The 24,533-nt window shown below is 44.5% G+C and overlaps 1 protein-coding gene across 2 annotated transcripts in view; it reads right to left on the bottom strand.

The window, feature by feature from the left end:
- Positions 1 to 11,408: 11,408 nt before the first annotated feature.
- CHRNA2 (cholinergic receptor nicotinic alpha 2 subunit) overlaps positions 11,409 to 24,533 on the bottom strand; it is a 101,576-nt gene continuing 88,451 nt past the window's right edge. For both annotated transcript variants that reach the window (XM_040427116.1, XM_040427115.1), the window contains one exon: positions 11,409 to 11,702. In XM_040427116.1, the coding sequence (XP_040283050.1) occupies positions 11,577 to 11,702 (126 nt within the window). In that variant the 3' untranslated portion in view covers positions 11,409 to 11,576. The remainder of the gene's footprint in view (positions 11,703 to 24,533) is intronic.

The raw sequence follows: 24,533 nt of genomic DNA, 5'->3' as shown, positions 1-24,533 counted from the left end.
ACACAGATATGGTAAACAGTAACCAGCGTGAGATGAGACCACTAATGATCACGAGTCCGAGAAGTGAACTGGAACAAATGCTCTTGGTAGATCTACTGAGGTTCCTTGATTTGGCCACTGCTGATTCGGTTAATGGACTTTCACATTCTTGCTGTAGACCGTAAACCAAAAATGATGTAAATTATACTAGGAATCCAGGATCGGGAAAGTGGGTTTTGAAGGCATATGATTGCTGGTCATCAAAAAGGTTCCTGTCTCCTGCCATCAAAATATGTAACTTTCTTCTCAAACATGGAAAGCTATCTACTGTAGATACACCCGGAACATGAGCCGTTCTATAATGGTTGTCATTAAAACCACGCCGATAGAGGTGGATTTCCAAAATGTAAAACTGGGATTTGTAATTTTATCCCCAAAAACATCTCCAATCTCTCGTTATTGTTCAGCTTGTTGGAATTATTGACACATCTGTGGCTATGAGGTACAAAAGGGGGAGATGTAACTTTAATCAGGCTGATGGGATTTATATCATTAAATGCGGGACCTTGTATCATTACTCCTCGGAGTGCCCCTTTGACTAAGTGTTTTTGAAAGTTTTCTCAGACGTAGCAAGAGAGGCTATGGAAGGTTCTCCGACTGTAAGAAAGGTGGAGCAACTAAAAGGGGAGGAGCTTAGGATAGGTGTATTTGGGGGAGATTTAGAAAAGCTGGTGTAAAGGAAAACTGGCTTAGTTGCCCATAGCAACCAATCAGATTCCACCTTTCATTTCTCAAAACTCCTTTGGAAAATGAAAGGTGGAATCTGATTGGTTGCTATGGGCAACTAAGCCAGTTCTGCTTTACACCAGCTTAAATAAATTCTGGTAGTTGAAAACAAACCCCTGCTCATATCTAATTCTCCAAGAGTGAGACCTTGGCGTCATTTATACTTTTTTTTAACAGCATTTTTATAATTCCACCATGGGGTCCCCTGACTGGTAGGAGTCAAGGAGAAGGAGCTAAATAAGTGACAACCTTAGCATCCTGTTATAGCTCTTAAAGGAGTTGTCACTTCCGCTTCCCCACACAGCAGTGAAGACCTCTCCAGCTGGACAAGATAATTACCCAGAATTCATTGCAATGCTCCGAGCATAAGCAGGAACCCGGTCATCTAGTCTGCATCTGTTGTCAGGCCCAACCACTGGACAATCCTCCATGATGTTCCTGCATCCGCACAATCAATCAGCGGCCGGGAATCCCCAAATCAGGAGGAGGTTTTGCATAATGTTCTAAATTCAACACCAGTAATTTTCATGCGCAAATCCAGAATTACAGGTTTAGCCGCTCATTCTGTGATGTTCGTCATAAGTTTCTACTTGGTGCAGCCTGAAAAGCGCAAAGGGGCTGCGATGGCCCCATCTTTACAGGGATCCGCTGACTGAAAGGGCCACCTCGCTCCACCGACTGGGACTTTTCGTAGCGGTTGTGTCTGCTATTGCAGCTGCACAGTTCACTGGTACGAGACTGAGAATCAATACCAGGAGCAACGACTAGCAATACGATGGCGCTGTGCCTATAAACAATGGGGCACATTTATTAAGCCTTTTTTAGGAGTAAAAAAACTGACGTATTTGAAACACCTGTCTTTAAATTTATGATCCCTCAATAAATCAGTTTAATCGTATTTTCTTTAAGTCTGACCTCTAGTGGTTGTTTTCTTATAAGACGGGTTCATATTCACCAAGACTTGTCTTATTAGTTTGTGCATGAAAAAATTGCACAAGTGACCAGAAAAATGTCCCAACTCTATCTCTTTCAATGTAAAAAAAATTTGCACAAGTTCCTCCTCAAAACAGATGGAAAAAATATCCTGGTCAGCGGTGGAATAGAAATTAAATAAATAAATACATCGGAAAAAACGCGCAAACAAAAACATCTCCAAAATTAGTCACGAAATAAGAATTAGACAAATAAGATGCAAAATCAATTGGTAAATAAGGCAAAAAATAAGATTCTGAAACTGCTTTTTACTCCTAAAAACAGGCGCAGACGCTATAGTGAATGTGCCCCAATGACAGAGATGCCATGTATATCAGGCCTCATGCACATGACTAGAGATGGCCTTGCGGTTCGCCCAGCGGTCGGTTCGGGGCCGCCATATTCTTTTACATTGTGAAGAACTTTGACCCATGACACATCCATCAGGTGGTACAGGAAAGCCAATTGATACGTTTCAGCACATGGACATACCCCCTACCTTATAAATAGACCTGATCTGGCCGCCATTTTACATTCAGTCTTTTGCCAGTGTAGGGAGAGGTTGCTGTGTGGAGCAGGGACTGTTAGGGACACCAAACGCTAGCTAATAGGGCCACAAAAGTATTTTTAAGGACTGGTATAGGTGTGATATCGATAGGTGTGACATACAGAGGGGTGTGATATACTTATAATATACTTTCTATGTTAGAAAGTATATTATAGTGGATTTGTATTAGGCAGCAGTTGTGTGCAGTATAGAGGGACAAACGCTATTGGAACAAATAATTTCTACTGGTGTGATATACCAGTTGCCCCCCAAAAAAACTGATTGAGGCAGGGGTGTGATATACCGTCTTCCACAAATACTGCTCTTCTATAGGGACTTTTGTCACAGAGTAATTTTGAAAATGACAGGCAGAGAAAGAGGCAGGCCATTCCGCAGGGTGGTAGGGGTCGGGCAGCTGCACCAGGCCGGACCCTAAGTGGGAAGTTGGAGAAGGTGATTGCGATTACGTCAAAGGAAGCACCAGACTTGGTTGAGTGGCTCACTCAGCCTTCCGCTTCTGCACCCTCCTCATCCTCTCTATCTGCACCCTCTTCACTCTCTGCTGTGTGCCCACCCAAAGACACCACCACCACCACCATATCCCCTCCGCTTGAGTCAGAAGAATTATTTTCCCATAAATTCCAAGACCTTACCGATGCGCAGCCATTCTTGGCATCGGATCAGGAAGAGGAGGTATCAACGGTCGCCACCCAGCGGTCTGACCACAGTACCCAGATAAGACCAAGGAGGGGGGTCCCCGCTGTTGCTGCCTACTCCGAGATCTCTAATGTAAGTGGTGGTGAAGGTGACGAATCCGATGATGACGTGTCGATGGACATCACGTGGGTGCCCACAAGAGAGGAAGAGGAGGGGAGTTCAGAGGGAGAGACGGAGCAGCAGATAGGGAGGAGAAGCAGGCAGAACTCGCAGTGCACAGGAGGCAAAAAGCAGACTGCAAATGTATCTGGACCGAGCCATCCACCATGCATGGTCACATCTAGCGCTCCCAGGACGCCGGCACATGGCTCCGCAGTGTGGGCTTTTTTTAACTTGTCCGCTGCTGACAATAGTGTTGCCATCTGTAGCCTGTGCTGTCAACACATAAGTTGCGGTAAGCCCAACACTCACCTAGGGACGACCGCCTTAAGAAGGCACCTGGCCTCCCATCACCGAGCCCAGTGGGAGCAACATCGTCAGAACCCACAAAGCCACACTCCCAGCGCTTCACCTCCTGCCTCTTCTCCTTCTCCTCTCTCCTCCCAGTTATCCTCCACTCCACCTTCCACCTTGCCGCCGTCGCGTTCATCTGGCAAAAGTCAGGCTTCCTTGCCCCAAATGTTCGAGAGAAAAAAGATGATGACGCCGGATAACCCTCTTGCCCAACAGCTGACCGCTGGCTTGTCAGAACTGCTAGCCCACCAACTACTGCCATATAGACTGGTGGACTCGGAGGCCTTTAGAAAATTTGTGGCCATTGGAACACTGCAATGGAAGGTCCCCAGAAGGAAATATTTCTCCCAGAAGGGCATCCCAGAGCTATATGGCCACGTTCAGCGGCAAGTAAATGTATCTCTGGCACACAGTGTCGGTGCCAAGATACATCTGACCACAGACACATGGTCTTGCAAACACGGGCAGGGAAGGTACATAACTTTTACTGCCCACTGGGTGAACCTTCTGAAGGCCGTCAAGCATGCAACCCGTGGCACCCGTGTAGATTTGGTGTTACCGCCATGGATTGCATGCAGGCCTGCCTCTTCTTCTCCTCCTCCTACTCCATCCTCCGTCTCCTCCTCGGCTGACTCCTCCTTTTCCGCTGCTACCGTCTCTTCGGCTGCGCCCCCCAAGATCCCCAGAACCTATTCAACGTGCCAGGTGAGACGTTGCCATGCTGTGCTGCGGCTGTTGTGCCTTGAAGCCAAGAGCCACACCGGTCCTGCACTCCCTTCAGCTCTTTGGTCAGAGACCGATCAGTGGCTAAACCCGCTCAATTTAACAGTTGGTAAAGTGGTGTGCGACAACGGTGCCAATCTGCTGAGCGCGCAGAAACAGGGCAAAATGACACACGTGCCGTGCATGGCACACGTACTGAACTTAGTCGTGCAGTGATTCGTTGCCAAATACCCCGGGGTCCAGGACGTCTTGCGGCAGGCCAGGAAAATCTCTGACCATTTTAGAAGATCTTACACGGTCATGGCTCGCCTTGCTGACGTTCAGCGGTGACACCACCTGCCCGTCAGACATCTGATTTGTGACTGCCTGACGTGATGGAACTCCACCTTGTATATGCTTGATAGGCTTCTCCAGCAGCAACATGCCGTTAATGACTACCTGTATGAACTCTGTGGCAGGACAGGTTCTGGGGAGCTTGGTTTTTTTCACTGCGCCAGTGGCTGCTCATGAGCGACGCATGCAGACTACTGCGGCCATTTGATGAGATCACCAAACTGGTCAGTCGCAGCCAGGGCACCATCAGTGACATCGTACCTTACGCCTTCTTTCTGGAGCGTGCGTTGCATCGTGTCATTAATCAAGCCGTCGAGGAGCAGGAGCCGGAAGATGAGGAAGTTGCAATGCTGAATGAATTCCCAGGGGGGGCTACTCCATCTGACACAAGTCAACAACAGGAGTCTGAAGAGGAGTCAGAGGAGGATGGTGGCTAGGGGGAGGAGGAGCAAGAAGAGCATGCTTTAAAAGTTTCTGGGATCCCTGGTGTTGTCCGTGGATGGGGGTAGGAGAACGAGGACGACATCCTGGATGATGAGCAGGAGCCATGGCGCTTCACTGCTTTCAGTTTAGTGCAAATGGGGGCCTTCATGCTCCAGTGTTTGAAGAGGGACCCCCGTATAAAAAGCATAAAGGAAAAGGACCAGTACTGGATGGCAATGTACTTAGACCCCCGGTACAAACACAAAATGGCGGAAATGTTACCACCATCACAGAGGGCTGTCAGAATGCAGCACCTCCATTCCTTGCTTCGAGAAATGCTGCATTCTGCTTTTGCGTGCGCTGGCAGAGGAATTTTCACTCACAGAGAAACAGTTGCGGATACCAATCCAACAGCGCATGGAAGAAGAGGGCGGTTTGAAGATGTGTTGGTCACTTCGGATACGAGATCATTCTTGCAGCCAACCCATCAACAACCGTCCTCCGGATCCCACCTCAGGGAACGCCTAGATTGAAAGGTGTCCGAATACATCGGGTTAACGGCCGATGTGGACACTTTGAGAAGCGAGGAACCCCTGGACTACTGGGTGTGCAGGCTTGACCTGTGGCCAGAGCTGGCACAATTTGCCATGGAACTGTTGGCTTGCCCCTCGTCCAGTGTCCTGTCTGAAAGGACGTTCAGTGCAGCAGGGGGTATCGTGACCGATAAGCGCACTCGCCTGGACTACCTCACATTTCTAAAAATTAATGAGGCATGGATCTCGGAGGAATTCAACACATGTGACGAGTCGACCATGTTTGATTGAAAATCCTCATGCCAGCCCACAAATATCCGCCACCAACCAGAACAAATCATGGTCCCTGTCTTAGGTAAATACAGCGGCATAAAAGGCCTTTTATGTCCGTTGAATGCCTAATTTTTGAGGCCTGTACTGGCCGTCAGTTACATATTAATCCTGTGACCGCCTAATGTACCTCCAGCCACAGAATACAAAGTTCTTTGCTGTCAGGTGAATGCCTATTGACTAATTTTTGGGGCCTGTACTGGAGTGGCAAGTTCTCACAACAATACTTGCACCAATCATTAATATCTCATGAGACCTTATAAAATGTGAAGTTCTGTGTACCGCAAAAAAATAAATCGCATCATTAGGGATTTTCGCAATGGCGCTCTTTTTTAACACTCGATCTGCATATACAGCGATTGTTCTAACGTGGATGTGAAATGTAATAAAATACACTGCTTTAATGTCAACCATCTTTTGTGATCGCATCCAACTTCGGTCTGGTGGAAACCCAGTTGCTGTAGTAGGCTGTGCTTATTTTGCGCATGCGCATAGGTGAAAATTACATTGCCGATATTTCGCATTGAAAAAAATAATAAATGGAGATCGCAAATTCGACTAATACATCTGGTATATCACTGTCCATGTTGTAGGACTATTTGTGCACTTCTTGTAATTATTTGGTGGCTGCAAATATGACCTGAAGGTATTCCAGGTTCACCTGCCTTTAAAGTGAATGGGGCCCGAAATTGCGGTTCGCGAACTGTCTAGGCCGATGTTAGCCTATCACTACACATGACCATATTTTGGGCCCACGTCCAATCCGCATTATTTACTGTACGGATAAGTCAAAAACCCATTCATTTATAAGAATCCGTAAAAAACGTGGATTCATATAGGCCGTCCCTCTTTCAGTGCCCCAACAGGAGTGACAACCAGTGCCCCCATAACAATGACAGGCAATCACAGGTGATACCGTCTGCTGAGCTGTGTATCTAATCCTATCATGTGTGATACCGTCTGCTGAGCTGTGTATCTAATCCTATCATGTGTTATACTGTCTGCTGAGCTGTGTATCTAATCCTATCAAGTGTGATACCATCTGCTGAGCTGTGTATCTAATGCTATCATGTGTTATACAGTATACTGTCTGCTGAGCTGTGTATCTAATCCGACTATGTGTGATACTGTCTGCTGAGCTGTGTATCTAATCCTATCATGTGTGATACTGTCTGCTGAGCTGTGTATCTAATCATATCCTGTGTGATACTGTCTGCTGAGCTGTGTATCTAATCCTATCATGTGTGATACTGTCTGCTGATCTGTGTATCTAATCCTATCATGTGTGATACTGTCTGCTGAGCTGTGTATCTAATCCTATCCTGTGAGATACTGTCTGCTGAGCTGTGTATCTAATCCTATCATGTGTGATACTGTCTGCTGAGCTGTGTATCTAATCCTATCATGTGTGATACCGTCTGCTGAGCTGTGTATCTAATCCTATCATGTGTGATACCGTCTGCTGAGCTGTGTATCTAATCCTATCATGTGTTATACTGTCTGCTGAGCTGTGTATCTAATCCTATCAAGTGTGATACCATCTGCTGAGCTGTGTATCTAATGCTATCATGTGTTATACAGTATACTGTCTGCTGAGCTGTGTATCTAATCCGACTATGTGTGATACTGTCTGCTGAGCTGTGTATCTAATCCTATCATGTGTGATACTGTCTGCTGAGCTGTGTATCTAATCATATCCTGTGTGATACTGTCTGCTGAGCTGTGTATCTAATCCTATCATGTGTGATACTGTCTGCTGATCTGTGTATCTAATCCTATCATGTGTGATACTGTCTGCTGAGCTGTGTATCTAATCCTATCCTGTGAGATACTGTCTGCTGAGCTGTGTATCTAATCCTATCATGTGTGATACTGTCTGCTGAGCTGTGTATCTAATCCTATCATGTGTGATACCGTCTGCTGAGCTGTGTATCTAATCCTATCATGTGTGATACTGTCTGCTGAGCTGTGTATCTAATCCTATCATGTGTGATACTGTCTGCTGAGCTGTGTATCTAATCCTATCATGTGTGATACTGTCTGCTGAGCTGTGTATCTAATCCTATCATGTGTGATACAGTCTGCTGAGCTGTGTATCTAATCCTATCATGTGTGGTGCTGTCTGCTGAGCTGTGTATCTAATCCTATCATGTGTGATACTGTCTGCTGAGCTGTGTATCTAATCCTATCATGTGTGATACTGTCTGCTGAGCTGTGTATCTAATCCTACTATGTGTGATACTGTCTGCTGAGCTGTGTATCTAATCCTATCATGTGTGATACTGCCTGCTGAGCTGTGTATCTAATCCTATCATGTGTGATACTGTCTGCTGAGCTGTGTATCTAATCCTATCATGTGTTATACTGTCTGCTGAGCTGTGTATCTAATCCTATCAAGTGTGATACCATCTGCTGAGCTGTGTATCTAATGCTATCATGTGTTATACAGTATACTGTCTGCTGAGCTGTGTATCTAATCCGACTATGTGTGATACTGTCTGCTGAGCTGTGTATCTAATCCTATCATGTGTGATACTGTCTGCTGAGCTGTGTATCTAATCATATCCTGTGTGATACTGTCTGCTGAGCTGTGTATCTAATCCTATCATGTGTGATACTGCCTGCTGAGCTGTGTATCTAATCCTATCATGTGTGATACCGTCTGCTGAGCTGTGTATCTAATCCTATCATGTGTGATACTGTCTGCTGAGCTGTGTATCTAATCCTATCATGTGTGATACTGTCTGCTGAGCTGTGTATCTAATCCTATCATGTGTGATACTGTCTGCTGAGCTGTGTATCTAATCCTATCATGTGTGATACAGTCTGCTGAGCTGTGTATCTAATCCTATCATGTGTGGTGCTGTCTGCTGAGCTGTGTATCTAATCCTATCATGTGTGATACTGTCTGCTGAGCTGTGTATCTAATCCTATCATGTGTGATACTGTCTGCTGAGCTGTGTATCTAATCCTACTATGTGTGATACTGTCTGCTGAGCTGTGTATCTAATCCTATCATGTGTGATACTGCCTGCTGAGCTGTGTATCTAATCCTATCATGTGTGATACTGTCTGCTGAGCTGTGTATCTAATCCTATCATGTGTGATACAGTCTGCTGAGCTGTGTATCTAATCCTATCATGTGTGATACTGTCTGCTGAGCTGTGTATCTAATCCTACTATGTGTGATACTGTCTTCTGAGCTGTGTATCTAATCCTATCATGTGTGATGCTGTCTGCTGAGCTGTGTATCTAATCCTATCATGTGTGATACTGTCTGCTGATCTGTGTATCTAATCCTATCATGTGTGATACTGTCTGCTGAGCTGTGTATCTAATCCTATCATGTGTGATACTGTCTGCTGAGCTGTGTATCTAATCCTACTATGTGTGATACTGTCTTCTGAGCTGTGTATCTAATCCTATCATGTGTGATGCTGTCTGCTGAGCTGTGTATCTAATCCTATCATGTGTGATACTGTCTGCTGAGCTGTGTATCTAATCCTACTATGTGTGATACTGTCTTCTGAGCTGTGTATCTAATCCTATCATGTGTGATACAGTCTGCTGAGCTGTGTATCTAATCCTATCATGTGTGATACTGTCTGCTGAGCTGTGTATCTAATCCTGTCATGTGTGATACTGCCTGCTGAGCTGTGTATCTAATCCTATCATGTGTGATACTGCCTGCTGAGCTGTGTATCTAATCCTATCATGTGTGATACTGTCTGCTGAGCTGTGTATCTAATCCTATCATGTGTGATACTGTCTGCTGAGCTGTGTATCTAATCCTACCATGTGTGATACTGTCTGCTGAGCTGTGTATCTAAGCCTATCATGTGTGATACAGTCTGCTGAGCTGTGTATCTAATCCTATCATGTGTGATACTGTCTGCTGAGCTGTGTATCTAATCCTATCCTGTGTGATACTGTCTGCTGAGCTGTGTATCTAATCCTACCATGTGTGATACTGTCTGCTGAGCTGTGTATCTAAGCCTATCATGTGTGATACAGTCTGCTGAGCTGTGTATCTAATCCTGTCATGTGTGATACTGCCTGCTGAGCTGTGTATCTAATCCTATCATGTGTGATACTGCCTGCTGAGCTGTGTATCTAATCCTATCATGTGTGATACTGTCTGCTGAGCTGTGTATCTAATCCTATCCTGTGTGATACTGTCTGCTGAGCTGTGTATCTAATCCTACCATGTGTGATACTGTCTGCTGAGCTGTGTATCTAAGCCTATCATGTGTGATACAGTCTGCTGAGCTGTGTATCTAATCCTGTCATGTGTGATACTGCCTGCTGAGCTGTGTATCTAATCCTATCATGTGTGATACTGCCTGCTGAGCTGTGTATCTAATCCTATCATGTGTGATACTGTCTGCTGAGCTGTGTATCTAATCCTATCCTGTGTGATACTGTCTGCTGAGCTGTGTATCTAATCCTACCATGTGTGATACTGTCTGCTGAGCTGTGTATCTAAGCCTATCATGTGTGATACAGTCTGCTGAGCTGTGTATCTAATCCTATCATGTGTGATACTGTCTGCTGAGCTGTGTATCTAATCCTATCCTGTGTGATACTGTCTGCTGAGCTGTGTATCTAATCCTACCATGTGTGATGCTGTCTGCTGAGTTCTTGTATTTAAGCCTAACAGATACAAGACTATAGCCAGCAGCCACGGTATCTAATCTTGAGTGATACAGTCTCAGAGAACTACGCAGAACACTAAATTTCATTGTAAAATACTTTTATTAATTTGCTTTTTTTATTAATTTCAGTGGGGGTTGAATAATTTTGAACACAACTGTAATTTCTTATTTCCCTATGTAAAGATATTGAAAAAGGTTTATTTTACTCAAAGTTTTTTTCGGGGACTTGAATCTCAATGACCTATTAGTCCAGTCATCTATACTTCGTGGGTGGGGGTCCGACTGCCGACACCTCAAACAATCAGCAGAGGGGTTATAGCTATCTCACTTGAATGAGACTAAGCTGCAGTACCAGGAACAGCCACAAGCATATAAATGGCGCTGTCACTGCATAAACAGAGGATGCACAGCAGGCAGAGGTAGAGCGGTGCAGCCCCTTTACTCAGTGACCATCTGGGAGTAAGACCCAGGGGTGCACCTAGCCTTTCTGTTGCCTGAGGCAAAAACTAAAACGGTGCCCCCCCCACCATGTCAATTCCTTAACCTAACCCCTTTGCCACAATGAAAGTGTTTATTGCCCATGGCCCATACGCTGCCCCCCTCTTGCCCCTACCTGGTGCTGCCTGAGCGATCACCTTACCTGGCCTCATTGGTGGCGCACCCCTGGTAACACCACCATCAATCGAATACTAACAGCCCATCCTAGAGGTACAACAGTGCCACATCTGACCACAGGTTGTGTGTGGTGCTGCAGCACAGCCTCATTGACCTCAATGAGTCTTGTGGTCAAATGTGGCGCTGTATTAGAAGAAAGCACAACTCCTTAAAGTCCCGTATGAAATGTAATGGGAACTCTTCCATCAGGGTACAATCACCATGCAATTCTTGGGGTCCCCTTTAAGTGGAATTAAAGCTCAGATGAGAAATGATAGAAGAAAGAGTGGAAGCCTCCTTTATTAATGGCATCCATTTATTATAATTTATGAGCAAGCGTCCATTGTCAGCGGCGTTCCTCCAGAAGGAGCCATGTCTGTGAGAGGCCACAGTCCATCAAAGAGCCTGAGATGTGAATAGCAAAGTCCTCCTCATGTCAGCAGAGGAGCCAGAAAGTGTCAAAAAAATGTCCTATATCATTCCAGCTAGGAAAGGGGGAAGGAATAATCCGATCGTCCCTAATAAACACACGATTATGAACATCCAGAGAAATATCCGGTCAATCACCATCGCCACATATTTCCAGTCTTCTTTTACCTAAGGTCAGAAATAAGAAAAGTGATGATTAACATAAATAATGCACTACTGTGTAGAAAAATAAAACTGCTATAATACTGAACTACTATAAAGAAGAATGTAACTACAATAATGCTGAAAACAACAATTCCAGTAGCCAGGTTCACACGTGGAGAATGAAGGACTGGACCAATGTTGCAGATAAGTGAAAAAGTGCAGTTTCTGGTAATGATAAAAAGTATCTAATATACGACTATAATACTGCCTCCTATGTACAAGAATATAACTACTATAATACTGCTCCTATGTACAAGAATATAACTACTATAATACTGCCTCCTATGTACAAGAATATAACTACTATAATACTGCCTCCTATGTACAAGAATATAACTACTATAATACTGCTCCTATGTACAAGAATATAACTACTATAATACTGCTCCTATGTACAAAAATATAACTACTATAATTCTGCCTCCTAGCTGAGAGGTTGTGTCTCAGTAGCTCTCCTTATGTCTGGAGCAAGCCCAGGGAGGGACCACCATGGGCAGGGATGCTCCCCAGGCAAAGCCCAGGCTCCAAGGCCTAATATGGGAAACAATTCCCGTGCTCTCAATCTGTGGATGAAAATCCCAAAGTTCTTCTGAAGAAGGTGAATGTGCAGAATCTCAGTGGTCATGTTTTCAGCAGTCCCAGTCATGGTGTCAGCAGTCCCAGTGCAAAAAGAAACCAGGATGGGAAGAAAGTAACAGCAGAGAAGAAAGAAGCAGCAGTAAGTAACAGTATGATGAATCCACCTACTAGTGTGAATGTGCAGCGTCCTGAAGGAAAAACCACAGTGCAGGAATATTCTGAAGCAAGAGGCCAGAGTTTGCAGGAGGTGAAGCAGACTCCATTGCAGCCTGCAGGTGTGCAGCCCTCACCTTCCCCATGCAGACAGAGAAGAACTTCTCTGGAGGGACAGACCATACAGCAAAACCTGAAGCAAAATGTCCTGATACCATCTGACCGTACAAGATCTGGGAGCAGCAGCAAAAAAGTTACAAAAAGTGTGGAGGAGACCAAAGGTAGGAAAGCAGGAAGGTGCAGCCACTGGAAAAAACTTGGGAGCCGGTCTCCAATATGGAGATTGTGCACCCACCACAGTGACGGCAGCCGCATCAAGTCCAAAGCCATACGTTTCTTCACCAGCAGTACAGAGGCTTGGGCTGGAAACAAGTGGAACAACTACTACACCTGTGAGAGGTCATCCTGTGAGTTCACAGCCTGCAATACCCAGCAATGGACAATCAATGGGAGAGCTCTGCCTGGCTGGTGAGATCCCAGCACTGGTGCAGAGAATGGAGATTCTGAAGAAAGAGAAAGATAGACTGTATGTACAAACTGAAGGCAGCAAACCCTGACCACCAGGAGCTTCATGACCGCAAGCTGAGCTCCCTGGCCATACAGCTCGCTGATACCGTAAGGGAGATGGACTCTGTGTTGGAACAACTGGGAACAGTTGGAGAAACATTCAGGAACCAGCAGTGTTTTGACTCTTTCCAAAATGGCGTCCGGGAGCCCCATGTAAGACCGTCAATGCAGCCAGCAAGTTTCTCCTTTAAAGAAGGAACTTTGTACAGAGGGGAACAAGCGTCCAGCACCAGCAAGCACCTGCAGCAGTCCCTACCACGGCACTAGTCCCAGCATCCAGTACTCTGCAGGAGGACAGTCGACTATTACCTGAAGGTAACCCTGTAGTAGCAGTGCAGTCACCACAAGCATCAGGGGGCAGCACTGTACAGATGGACTGTCGACTCCAACCAGAAGGTTGATGGGATATATGTGACTCCATTTAGTCTCATTTAGCCACGTGTATTACATTTGGTTAGTGCACTACAAAACCTCCCTCCCCCCTATGGAATGTGAGACACTTCCTTAAACTGTTTCATGAAATCCATACATGTTGAAAGTATGAACAGCCTTCTAGCCATAAAAGGACATCTGACTCAAGTGTCTGCTAGCTTATGTGTATATACCTGATTGGTCAAATGCTGTTACTAGGAGTCAGCTATGATGTTAATGCAGAGCTTATGTGTGACCATACTATTGGTCAAATACTAATGCTAACATATGATTGGATGTAAAGGAAGCTCAACCCCCTCTATTAAAACTGTTTGCCAGCTGTGAATAAACCAGAATGGATTGGAAGTAGACATGTGTTCATGTGGTCTATCTTCTTCATTCTCCCGGTACCGGTAAGGCTTAATTCAAGCTGGCCACTGAAATCATGTGTTAGGGACACACCGTTAGGGAAGAGAGTAAATTTTCCTTACAGATCTGGGGACTCAGTCCGGGATTGGGAGGGTCAACTCTTCAGGTCTACCGTGAAAGACATCAATTTTTGTCCGCCTTGGACCTGGGAGCAATGACCAAAAATCCCATTCAAGTAAGTCGAACCATCTATTTATGATTTCAGTGGATTGCGATGTCTGGGACACGCGCAAAAGCTCAGGGAGCTTGTTGATTGTAAGCGGCTCATATCAGAGTCCATATCGTTAGGTAAAAATGTTGATTATAAGAGGCTTAGTAAGTCCATATCGTTAAGAGATAGTGCACTATATAAGGATATCTGTTCCGGGAACAGAAGGATACAAGCTTGAATTAACTCTTATGTATATATAGTATAAGTATTTTAGAAGTATTAAGATTATCTGTCTGTGTGAGATGTTGGCCGGGTGGTAAGTTTACGGTCGCATCCCGCTTTGAAATCATTCTGTTTCTATCACTGCCAACATGTAAACTTTGTTGCACGGTCTAGTCCCACAAATTATTTTCTAGTTAACACATGAGTAGACAATTGGGCAAGATGTGAGAATTGACAGTTAAAATGTGAAACAGAATGTTATGCTAGGCTGGCAGGGATGAAAGGCTGCAAAAAAATCTGTTAGAAGCTTACAGACAGTGTACATCAGAGCTCCTGTGATTGTGAAGGGGGGCTATAGTGAGTGACAAGACACAGCAGAGTCAGGAAGTTAATTCATGGCAAGGGAAAAAGTGTCTCAGTGTTTGCAATTAGAAAGGGCTTGTGTTAAACGTTCAGAAATGAACTGGTTAAGTTTTGTTGCCCTAATGATCTGTGTGTGTTTAAATAGTGACGATTTATAGTCCTAGAATTAGAGATTACAGCACTAAAAGATGGACAGTTAATGCATAAGTGTATTGATAGTTGAAGAGAGAAGTTGTTAAAGGATAATAATAGCCTGGTGCAAGCTGAGTAATGGTGAAAAAGTGTATATGGAAGTGACTGAGAGAACTTGAAGTTAGAGAAATGAAATGAGCAGCATTTCTTATTTCAAGATGGAGGATTTTGAATCCTATAGAGAACAAAGGTTGCCATGAGGCATCCCTCCCCCCCACCACATTCCAAAATGTCACTTGTAGTACTACAAAAAAAAAAAAAAAAAAAACTTCTTCCTGTCCTGTTTGAGATGTGTTTTCAGAGAGAACTCCCTCCCATCTCACCCCTCTCCTCTGCTCAGGAATTTCATATGGGGGTTGAGGGGGGAGGGGGGCTGCTAATTGGTAATGCATAAGCAGCAATGTGAAGATACTAACCTGTGTTATCTATAAGATATTCCAGACAGGGCTCCAGTATTAATTGTATCTTTCCAAATTGTATGTTCCGATGGTTTAAAATGTGCCTGCAGTGATGATGCTAATTGGAAGTGTCCACTCGTAACAATCTAAGGTTGCACCCAATAAGTTCTTATTCAGATGTGAGTAAAAGTTTGAGGAACATGTGGTACAGCTGAATGTCCTTGATGTATTGCTTTACTTCCCCTGTTTCAACACTCCTGAAATAGGAGACGCAAGGCAGAGGAAATGGGGGAAGTGTTAGTTATATACAATAAGTGGCGATGTGTGTAACACTAAAAAAAAAAAAAAAAAAAAAAACGACATGGCATATAAGATGATTTGTTAATTTTAACAAAATGACTGTATGATTAACATGTATATTGTTTTACAGCGACAGACCATCAGCAATTGCTGTGTTTGTCTGTGCTGCAAGTTTTGGGATGTAACAAAGAGATTGTGTGATTGGGTGAAAGATACATGATTCAGTGGAATGTGAATGGGTGTGGCTCTGAGTTATATGTACGTAGCAGAGCTGTGTGTGTAATTCATATTTTATGTATAAGGGCGTGGTTATGAGCTGGTTTGTGAAGATGAGTACATGAAAATGTATATGAATGCGTATGGAATACGGTATTTGTTTTTAAATATGCGCATTAAGAATTTTATTTTATTTTATTGGAAGTTTTTGGGTTTTTTATTGGTACCAACAGCATTGATCAAGCTGTACATTTTTATTTCAATGAAAAGTTTTTATGGGCCCTTTGTGTGTTCATGTCTGTATTGTCAGATCTGTTTGTTTCAATGTTTGCAGTTACATGTTACATGTTCAGTGTTGTGCTTAACATCAGAGCTCTGCTCGTATGGACAGCTAAGATACTAATGGCAGAACAGAAGACAGACCAAAGCGTCCACCAAAAGGGGCGGACTTAGGTTACTCAGAGTGTCAGGAAGGAAATGTGAGCCCTCTATGGGAATAAATGGGGTACTGACAAGGACATACAGAACAGATTCCTTACCAGTAGAAACCATGGACAGGGAATACATCATGTCATGTATTTAGCATTATACTAGATTACCCAGTCAGCCTATTAGGGAGAGATTTGTTCATTAGGCTTAACTTGCAGGTATCAGCAAAGAATCAGGACATAAGAGTACACTCAGGTCTCATTCCAGTCTCTACACCAGTGCCACTGATTCTTGCAAACATACAGGACCACCAAGAATAACATTAACCCTGCATTATGGTCCTCAAATGAATATGACACAGGATTCATAGATTTGCACACCTTACAAAGCTACTGTGAAACCAGGTGTCATCTCAGTGTTCCAGAAACAATACCTGCTGTTAAAAGAGAAACTTGATGGGCTTAGGCCAATGATAGAAGAATTCCTACAAAAGGGAATCCTGGAAGAGGTGATTTCACCCTACAGCACGCCCGTGAATCCAGTGACAAAGGCAGATGGTGCTGCCCGCTTTGTACAGGATTTAAGGGCCATCAACAACATCATTGTGCCTATAGCCCCTGTTGTACCTGATGTCACTTAATTATTATCTGCCATTCCAGCAGACGCTGTTTGGTTCAGTGTGATAGATCTGAAAAATGCTTTCTTTTCTATCCCAGTTGATAAGATAACCAGACTACTTTTTGCTTTTTCCTTTGACAGACGCCAACTGACCTGGTGCAGAGATGCCCCAGGGATATGCTGATTCACCTGTAGTGTACAGCATAGTCCTCCGAGCGATGTTAGAGTCATGGTACATCCCCCCAAGGTTCTGTGCTGCTGCAATATGTCGATGATTTATTACTGTGTAGCATGTCAGCGGAGGCCAGCATTCAGGATGGTTTATCACTGTTATAATGGTTGTCAGGATGTGGTCACAAAGTGACACTTAAGCAAATGCAATGGTGTAAAATGCAGGTTGAATACTTGGGCTTTGTCCTCACAAAAGGTGAACGGAGAATCAGCACAGAAAGAGTCCAGTCTATTGCGGGTTTGGTCGCCCCGCACACCAAGAAAGAAATGTTATCTTTCCTTGGTATGATAAACGGTAGACAATGGATTACTGGTTGCTCCCACTATTGACAATGTTTTGAGGCAAGCCACTCTGGATGGAAATCCAGATTTGATTAAATGGTCTTCTGAAATGTACAATGCATTTGATTATCTGAAATGTTCGCTCATGTCGAGTCCAGGGCTGGGCCTCCCTGACTATAATATGCCCTTCCACATGTTTGCACGCCAAAATTGTAAAACCATGGCGGGTGTACTGACACAAGAAAACGGAGGCAAGTTGCGTCCTTGTGTGTTTTTCTCAAAGGTAATGCCCACCTCTGTCCAGGGGATGCCGGCATGTCTGCGTTCTCTTGCAGCCTGTGCTATGATGGTAGAGTCGGCAAATTCTTTCACAATGTGACATTACACCATTTTGCACACCACTCATGATGTTGTAGGCCTACTCAAGGACATCCGCACTCAACACAGCAGGCAGCTGAGCTTATTGCACTCACTAGGACATGTATTCTACATGCTGATAGACCTGTCACCATTCATACTGAGAGTAGGTACACACATGGGGTAGTGTGGGACCATGGTATGATCTGGCAGAGGAGAGGATTTACGGCAGCAGATGGTAAGGATCATGTCTCACAGGGCAATGCGCTGGCAGTTAAGATGGCGAAATGAGTTGCCAAAAGCAACCTCACAGGTTTGTATAACCATTGGGAGATGCCATGTTTGGCATCTCCAACCCCTGAGATGCTGCAAATACTTACTGATCTTCAGTGGTATGTCACTGAACAGGAACAGCAGGACTGGTGTAATCCAGTATTGCAGAAAAATCCTGAGATAGGATTAGTCTGCGAAGAGGGGAAGTTATGCATTCCCCAACACAGTGCTTCCATCTTAAGTAGCACATTTCCACAGAGTAGGACATTCCACAGAGTAGGACATAAACAGCATTGAGATACTCATGGGTAGGCCTTTCCCCACACCATGGGCAAGACGCCCCCTGGTGGTACAGGAAGGGGACTTGGACCTGATCAGAGAGAAGTACTAATCTGATCAAAGTCCTCAGTAAAACTGAAGAAAAAGTTGCTTGTAAGTCTCCTTCTCTTTCACAGGAATCAACCCGTCCATTCCGGATAGGCAACCAGGTGATGATCAAGATCTTAAAGAAGGGAAAGGAACCAGGAAGTTTCACCTACGGACAACCCACCGAGGTAGTCGCGATCACCAGAACAGCGGTCCTCACTGAACAATCGCCCACGTGGATCCACGCCACAAGGATTAAGTTGGTGAAGAAAAGAGAGGTACTAACGGGGGCAGACAGCCCTGACCTCCAACGAGGCCCAGAGGTACTAACGGAGGCAGACAGCCTTGACCTCGAAGAAGATACAGAAGGGGTACTAACGGAGGCAGACAGCCTTGACCCCCAACGAGATGACGCAGTCGGGAAATTCCTCGAGATGGCTGAGATGTAGTGCCTTAATAATTGTAATTTTGTGTCTCCTACTTACTGTCCCATGGCTGTGGAACAGACAGATATACCTGGAAACAGAATGCAGAGGGGAAGACAGTCTCTGCAAGACAAAGGAGAACTTATGGCTGTACCTGGCCAAAACTCTGAACTTAACTGACTTTTGTCTCCAAACCACTTTATCGGCATCTAACATTTTGGAGACATGTCTGGTAGCAGTCCCCACCCCACTAGACGTATGGACGGAGCTCCTACGTTCCCAATGGAACGACACAGACTTGGAGGATCATGATGTTAAATATGGATATGTAAATCCTTATCATGCTTGTTATGACTGTCCTACATATGAGAATCTGCAGAGTAATATGATAGAAGTAATTACAGGTCTTGTCACAGCAGCAGAAATATGTTATAACTTCACCTGTGATGAGACACTATTGCCTCCCTGCATACAAGCAAAAATGCAGAATAAGATTAAGCCAAATATTTGTGATAGAGATTTAGGTAGTTGTAAAAAGATAATATCAGGAAAGAATATGCAATGTAATATTACAAAAACAGTACCATCCCTAGACAAACATGTACCTCTACCAGCAGCATGGGTATTGGCCTGTGGGAATACTAGTTACACATACATACCGGCCAATATTACAGAGGGACCCTGTACAATAGCTAGGCTGACATTAGCAATGATACCACTATTCCCAGCAATGCAGACACGACACACGAGAGACACTTCCCTACAGTTACCGTAAAATTGTGATTATAATGTGAATCTCCTCTCTAGATCAGAATATATGAGTTTAGGGGTATCTTTGATAGGAGGACCAGGGTTGGCCATATATAACCACAGGACAATATCAAAACTTGCCTGTTTTATGATAAAACAGATAAATGTCACTAGTGCAGTTCTGCAAGATATGCTGCTGGATATACAATCGTATGAAAAGGCTATCCTGCAGAATAGGGCAACTATTGACTATTTATTGTTCCAACATGGTGTAGGATGCTCAGCGTTCGCAGGGATGTGTTGTTTCAATTTATTAGATCACTCCCGTGGAATAAAAGATAAAATAGGCCAATTAGAGGAGATGAGGAAACATATAAAACAGGATGTTGACCAAGGTTGGTGGGACTGGCTTTTTGGCTGAATACCTGACTTTGGTCAAATAAGATATGTTTTAGGAGTGGCACTCGCCGTGGTCGCTGCAATAGTGGGTCTCTGCTGTTGTCTACAGTGTGTGCCCTCCCTTCTTGTCATATGTAAAAAATGTGGCCGAAAGAGGGGTACACTTAACATTCCTCTATACACCGGTAGAGGTAGAAGAGGTAAACACAACCTCAACAAAGCCTGAGGATTATACTCCTGAAGGGTATATGGAATATCTAAAGGCTTATAAGCAAACCAAGGAAGAGCGGAGAAAGAACCATATAGTATATATATATATAAGGTTCTAAGAGGGGATTTGATGGGATATATGTGACTCCATTTAGTCTCATTTAGCCACGTGTATTACATTTGGTTAGTGCACTACAAAACCTCCCTCCCCCCTATGGAATGTGAGACACTTCCTTAAACTGTTTCAGGAAATCCATACATGTTGAAAGTATGAACAGCCTTCTAGCCATAAAAGGACATCTGACTCAAGTGTCTGCTAGCTTATGTGTATATACCTGATTGGTCAAATGCTGTTACTAGGAGTCAGCTATGATGTTAATGCAGAGCTTATGTGTGACCATACTATTGGTCAAATACTAATGCTAACATATGATTGGATGTAAAGGAAGCTCAACCCCCTCTATTAAAACTGTTTGCCAGCTGTGAATAAACCAGAATGGATTGGAAGTAGACATGTGTTCATGTGGTCTATCTTCTTCATTCTCCCGGTACCGGTAAGGCTTAATTCAAGCTGGCCACTGAAATCATGTGTTAGGGACACACCGTTAGGGAAGAGAGTAAATTTTCCTTACAAAGGTAGCGGTGCAGCAGCCATTACAGAGCTGGACCCTCAGGGCTCTGCTGTGCAGGACTGTACTGCTGAGGACTGTGAGGACCTTCATGTGTCTGATGATATTGTTGATTCAGTCTGTGATAATACTGCTGACTCTGTGTGTGATAATGCTGTGTCAGGGGAGAATGCACTACAGTCTGTGTGGGATCTGGGATCATCTGGGGAATCAGGCCAGTCTGTGGTTCCCTCTGTGAATGCTGGTGACACTGATGGTGGGGAGGGGGCAGTCCAGTCTAATGCACAGGAGTCCAGCAGTCTACACAGGGCCCACAAGGACGGCAGGATAGTGGGTCACCATCATTTACATCAAACACCAGTTATTTCGGCCAGGCTTTTAAGAGGAGGAACGTGGTCAGGTTCAGGCATAGAGGTGCCAAGGAAGAGCTTCCCGATAGGAGGTACGTCATCAGAGAGCTGCTATGTAAGCAAATGGGCTTCCAGCCATCCAATATACTGGCCGTGATAAACCTCCTGGACAGGCAGGGCTATGACATCAGTTTCAAGCTCGGGTCTGACTTGGACCGCTTCTGGGCTAGCTTCACCAGGTTCAGACAAGATGAGGGCTGGAATAAGTTCAGTTTTATCCCCATTTCTAAGCCAAATACCGTTAATGTCACCATCATTTTCTGAAATGAGTCGGTGCCCCACCAGGACATTGTAGTTTGGCTGAGGAGACATTGTGACCTTATGTCAGAACTCACTAAGACCACAGATGAAGACGATATCTGGACTGGGGGGGTGGATGGTCTTGGTGAAGCTTCATCAGCACCAAAATATTACCCAACATCTGCCCACTTCTTTCTTCATTGGCTGGGAGAAGGGTGTGTGTTTCTATGAAGGTCAGCATAGAAAGTGCTTTAAGTGTGGGAAGACTGGTCACTTGGGAGTGCGTGCACCATGGTAAAGTGCAACCTGTGTGGGGAGGTTGGTGATGTAAGTGCAAATTGCCAGGTCATTCGATATAATTTGTGTGGTAAGATTGGTCATGGACTGTCCTGACGCCTGGCATAACATCTGCAAAGACTTTACAGACGATGACTTACTAGCAGAGACAGATGACCTAGAAGAGGGCGCGTTGATATCAGGGTCAGTACCGACAGGGACACAATTTCAACAGGACGTACCACACAGTGATCCAACACAAACCCAACCTGAGTCAGAAATCATTGAGAGGAACATGAAAGTGGTCACAAAGGGTGTAGACTCAGACGTTGTCTCTTCTTCTGCTCCAGTGTCCACCACTGAGGAGAATAAGCAATCTAAAAGAAAGAATTTAGATAAGTCCAGCCGTAAGCCTGAGGGTGAGTGGCCCACCGTCCTAAAGCCAAGTAAGGTGAAAGTGGACAGTAGACCAGATGCGACAATGACCAATAGATTCAGTGTCTTGTCTGAGTCAGACACAGAGGCAGAAATGGAGAGAGAGTTAAAGTATATGATGGCTGAGTATGATGGGGACCCAAATGATGATCCTCTCTCAAAAAGAGACCCATTCAAGTTAAGCAACAGTATGATTCAGACATGGAAACTGGTGGTGGTCAGCGGGAGTGCTCAGACTCTGATTTATGATGATGGGGTCCGTTTCTCTGTTTTTTGTACTTTGTCTTACTCTGATGGCTGATTTTTACCTTAAAATCATCTCAAGTAATGTGAATAGGATAAAAGTAAGGACCTCCCTAGTTCTTGAATGGGATTATGGGTCCTTAGGGTCACCTGATCCCTTTGAGAACTGCCGGGAGCGTGTTGCCAACAAAGTGGTCACAAGTCTCACTGACTCCCAGGGCGTTCTGCAGGAATCTTGGGAGGGTATCCTGGGGGTGGTGAGAAATTATTATTTTATTTCAGAAGAAGGTTTTGGATAAAGAAAAGATGAATTCTTGAAAGCAACTCCAGGCCCTGATACTATGGATGTGGATTTTTCTCCTTTGACAGCATAACTAATTATGGAGGAGGTTAAAGTGGCCATTAATCAGTTACATCTGAAGAAGTTACCAGGTCCAGATGGTATAACAGCAGAATTTTATAAGTTCAGAGACCACTTAGCTCCAATCCTCGTGGAAGTGTACAAAAATTGTCTACAAAACCACCTGATGCCTCTGTCCATGAGGGTGTCCTCGTTAATTCTGCTGTCTAAAGGTAAGGAGCCTAGTGACATCAAGAACTGGAGGCCTATTGCCCTCTTGAATGTCGACAGGAAGATTCTAGCAAAAATTCTGTTCTCTAGGTTAGTCTGTTTGTCCCGGGCACTGTTGGCAGGCTGTTAGTTTAGCACAGTTAAAGGGTGGAACATCTCTGGAGCAGTCATCTCGATAAGGGAGATGTTTAAGAGATGTAAAACTCTTCGGTGTGGGAGATATGTTGTTGGTCTTGACCAGGCTAAAGCCTTTGACAGAGTAGACCATGAGTATCTATGGGCCACTTTGTCAAAGTACGGTATTCCAGGACAATTTATTGATTGGCTGAAAACTTTGTATAGAGAGGCAGACGGCTTTCCTCTGGTCAATGGTTGGCAGGGTGACACGTTTAGGGTTGAGGCAGGGGTGAGACAGGGTTGAACGTTGAGTCCGCTGCTGTATATGTTTGCGTTAGACCCGTTTCTAAGGTCACTGCAGGAGGTGCCAGTCCCCCACTTCTTTCCTCTGAGTTTTGTTACCTATGTGGATGATGTGACTGTGGTGATATCTGAGCCTTGTGAGGTGCCGATGTTGTCTGCAGCCATCAGAAGCTACTCAGAGGCCTCAGGGTCTCTGGTCAACCTTGAGAAGAGTCAAGCTTTTTGGATCCAGAGTTTCATCTGCCACAATTTGCGAAAGCCTCCACCCATATTAAGATCTCAGAGGTTAAATTTTGGAGGGACGATAATGCCAGGATAAATGGGAAGAGAAATTGGAAGCCGGAAATACAAAGATTCAGCGATGGAAGAACTGGAGGCTGACCTATAGAGAAAGGGTTAAAATGTTGTAGACTCACCTGGTCCCTGTACTCTTGTACGTATGTCATTTTCCCTTTGCCAAAATCTTTTTAAGCTAGGCTCTTTAGCATGTTCTTCCAAATGTTATGGGGAACAGGTTGAACCTGATAAAGAGGGCCATAATGTATCTACAGAGGAGAGAGGGTGGGCTTCATATGATAAATCCAAGGGTGTTCCTAAAAGTTAATTTTGGTGACTTGAACTGAAATAATAGTCCTCTGTTGTTGAATAGTGTGAGGGAATGGATATTGCCTTTTGCAGAATCTTGGGTACGAGGTGGAAGTCTCAAGAGGAAGAGATGGACGCAGGACTACCTCCCCCAGTATCTGGACTATGCCCTGAAATGTGTCAGGAAGTGGAGGCTAAAAAAGTCTTACATAGAGAGAGTAAGACAAGGAAAGAACTAGACTTTAAGATATGTAGGGATTTCTTTTGCTCTTCACTTGCTCTGAGGGATTGTCCAACCACCACAATGCAGGAATCTTAGGTTCCTCAATGGGAAATGACTCCCCGCTAAACTGTATGACATTGCCTGGCTGTCACTACATGGGAGGCTCTTTGTCAGAGGAAACCTAAAATACTTGACTCAGTCAGATAGGAAGAGTCCCCTGGGATGTCCACAGGAGACAATGGAGCATTTCATAACGGAGTGCTGGGGAGGGAGGATATTATAGAGGGAAGTGTCTGACAACTTAAAGATCTCAAGGTTGCAATCCCTGAAATATCCTGATATTATCTATGGTGTTCCATCTACTAATGGTAAAATCGACAGG

This window comes from Bufo bufo, chromosome 4 (assembly GCF_905171765.1).
Source record: "Bufo bufo chromosome 4, aBufBuf1.1, whole genome shotgun sequence".
In the NCBI taxonomy this organism is placed as follows: domain Eukaryota; kingdom Metazoa; phylum Chordata; class Amphibia; order Anura; family Bufonidae; genus Bufo; species Bufo bufo.
This window is presented reverse-complemented; position numbering and strand designations above follow the sequence as displayed.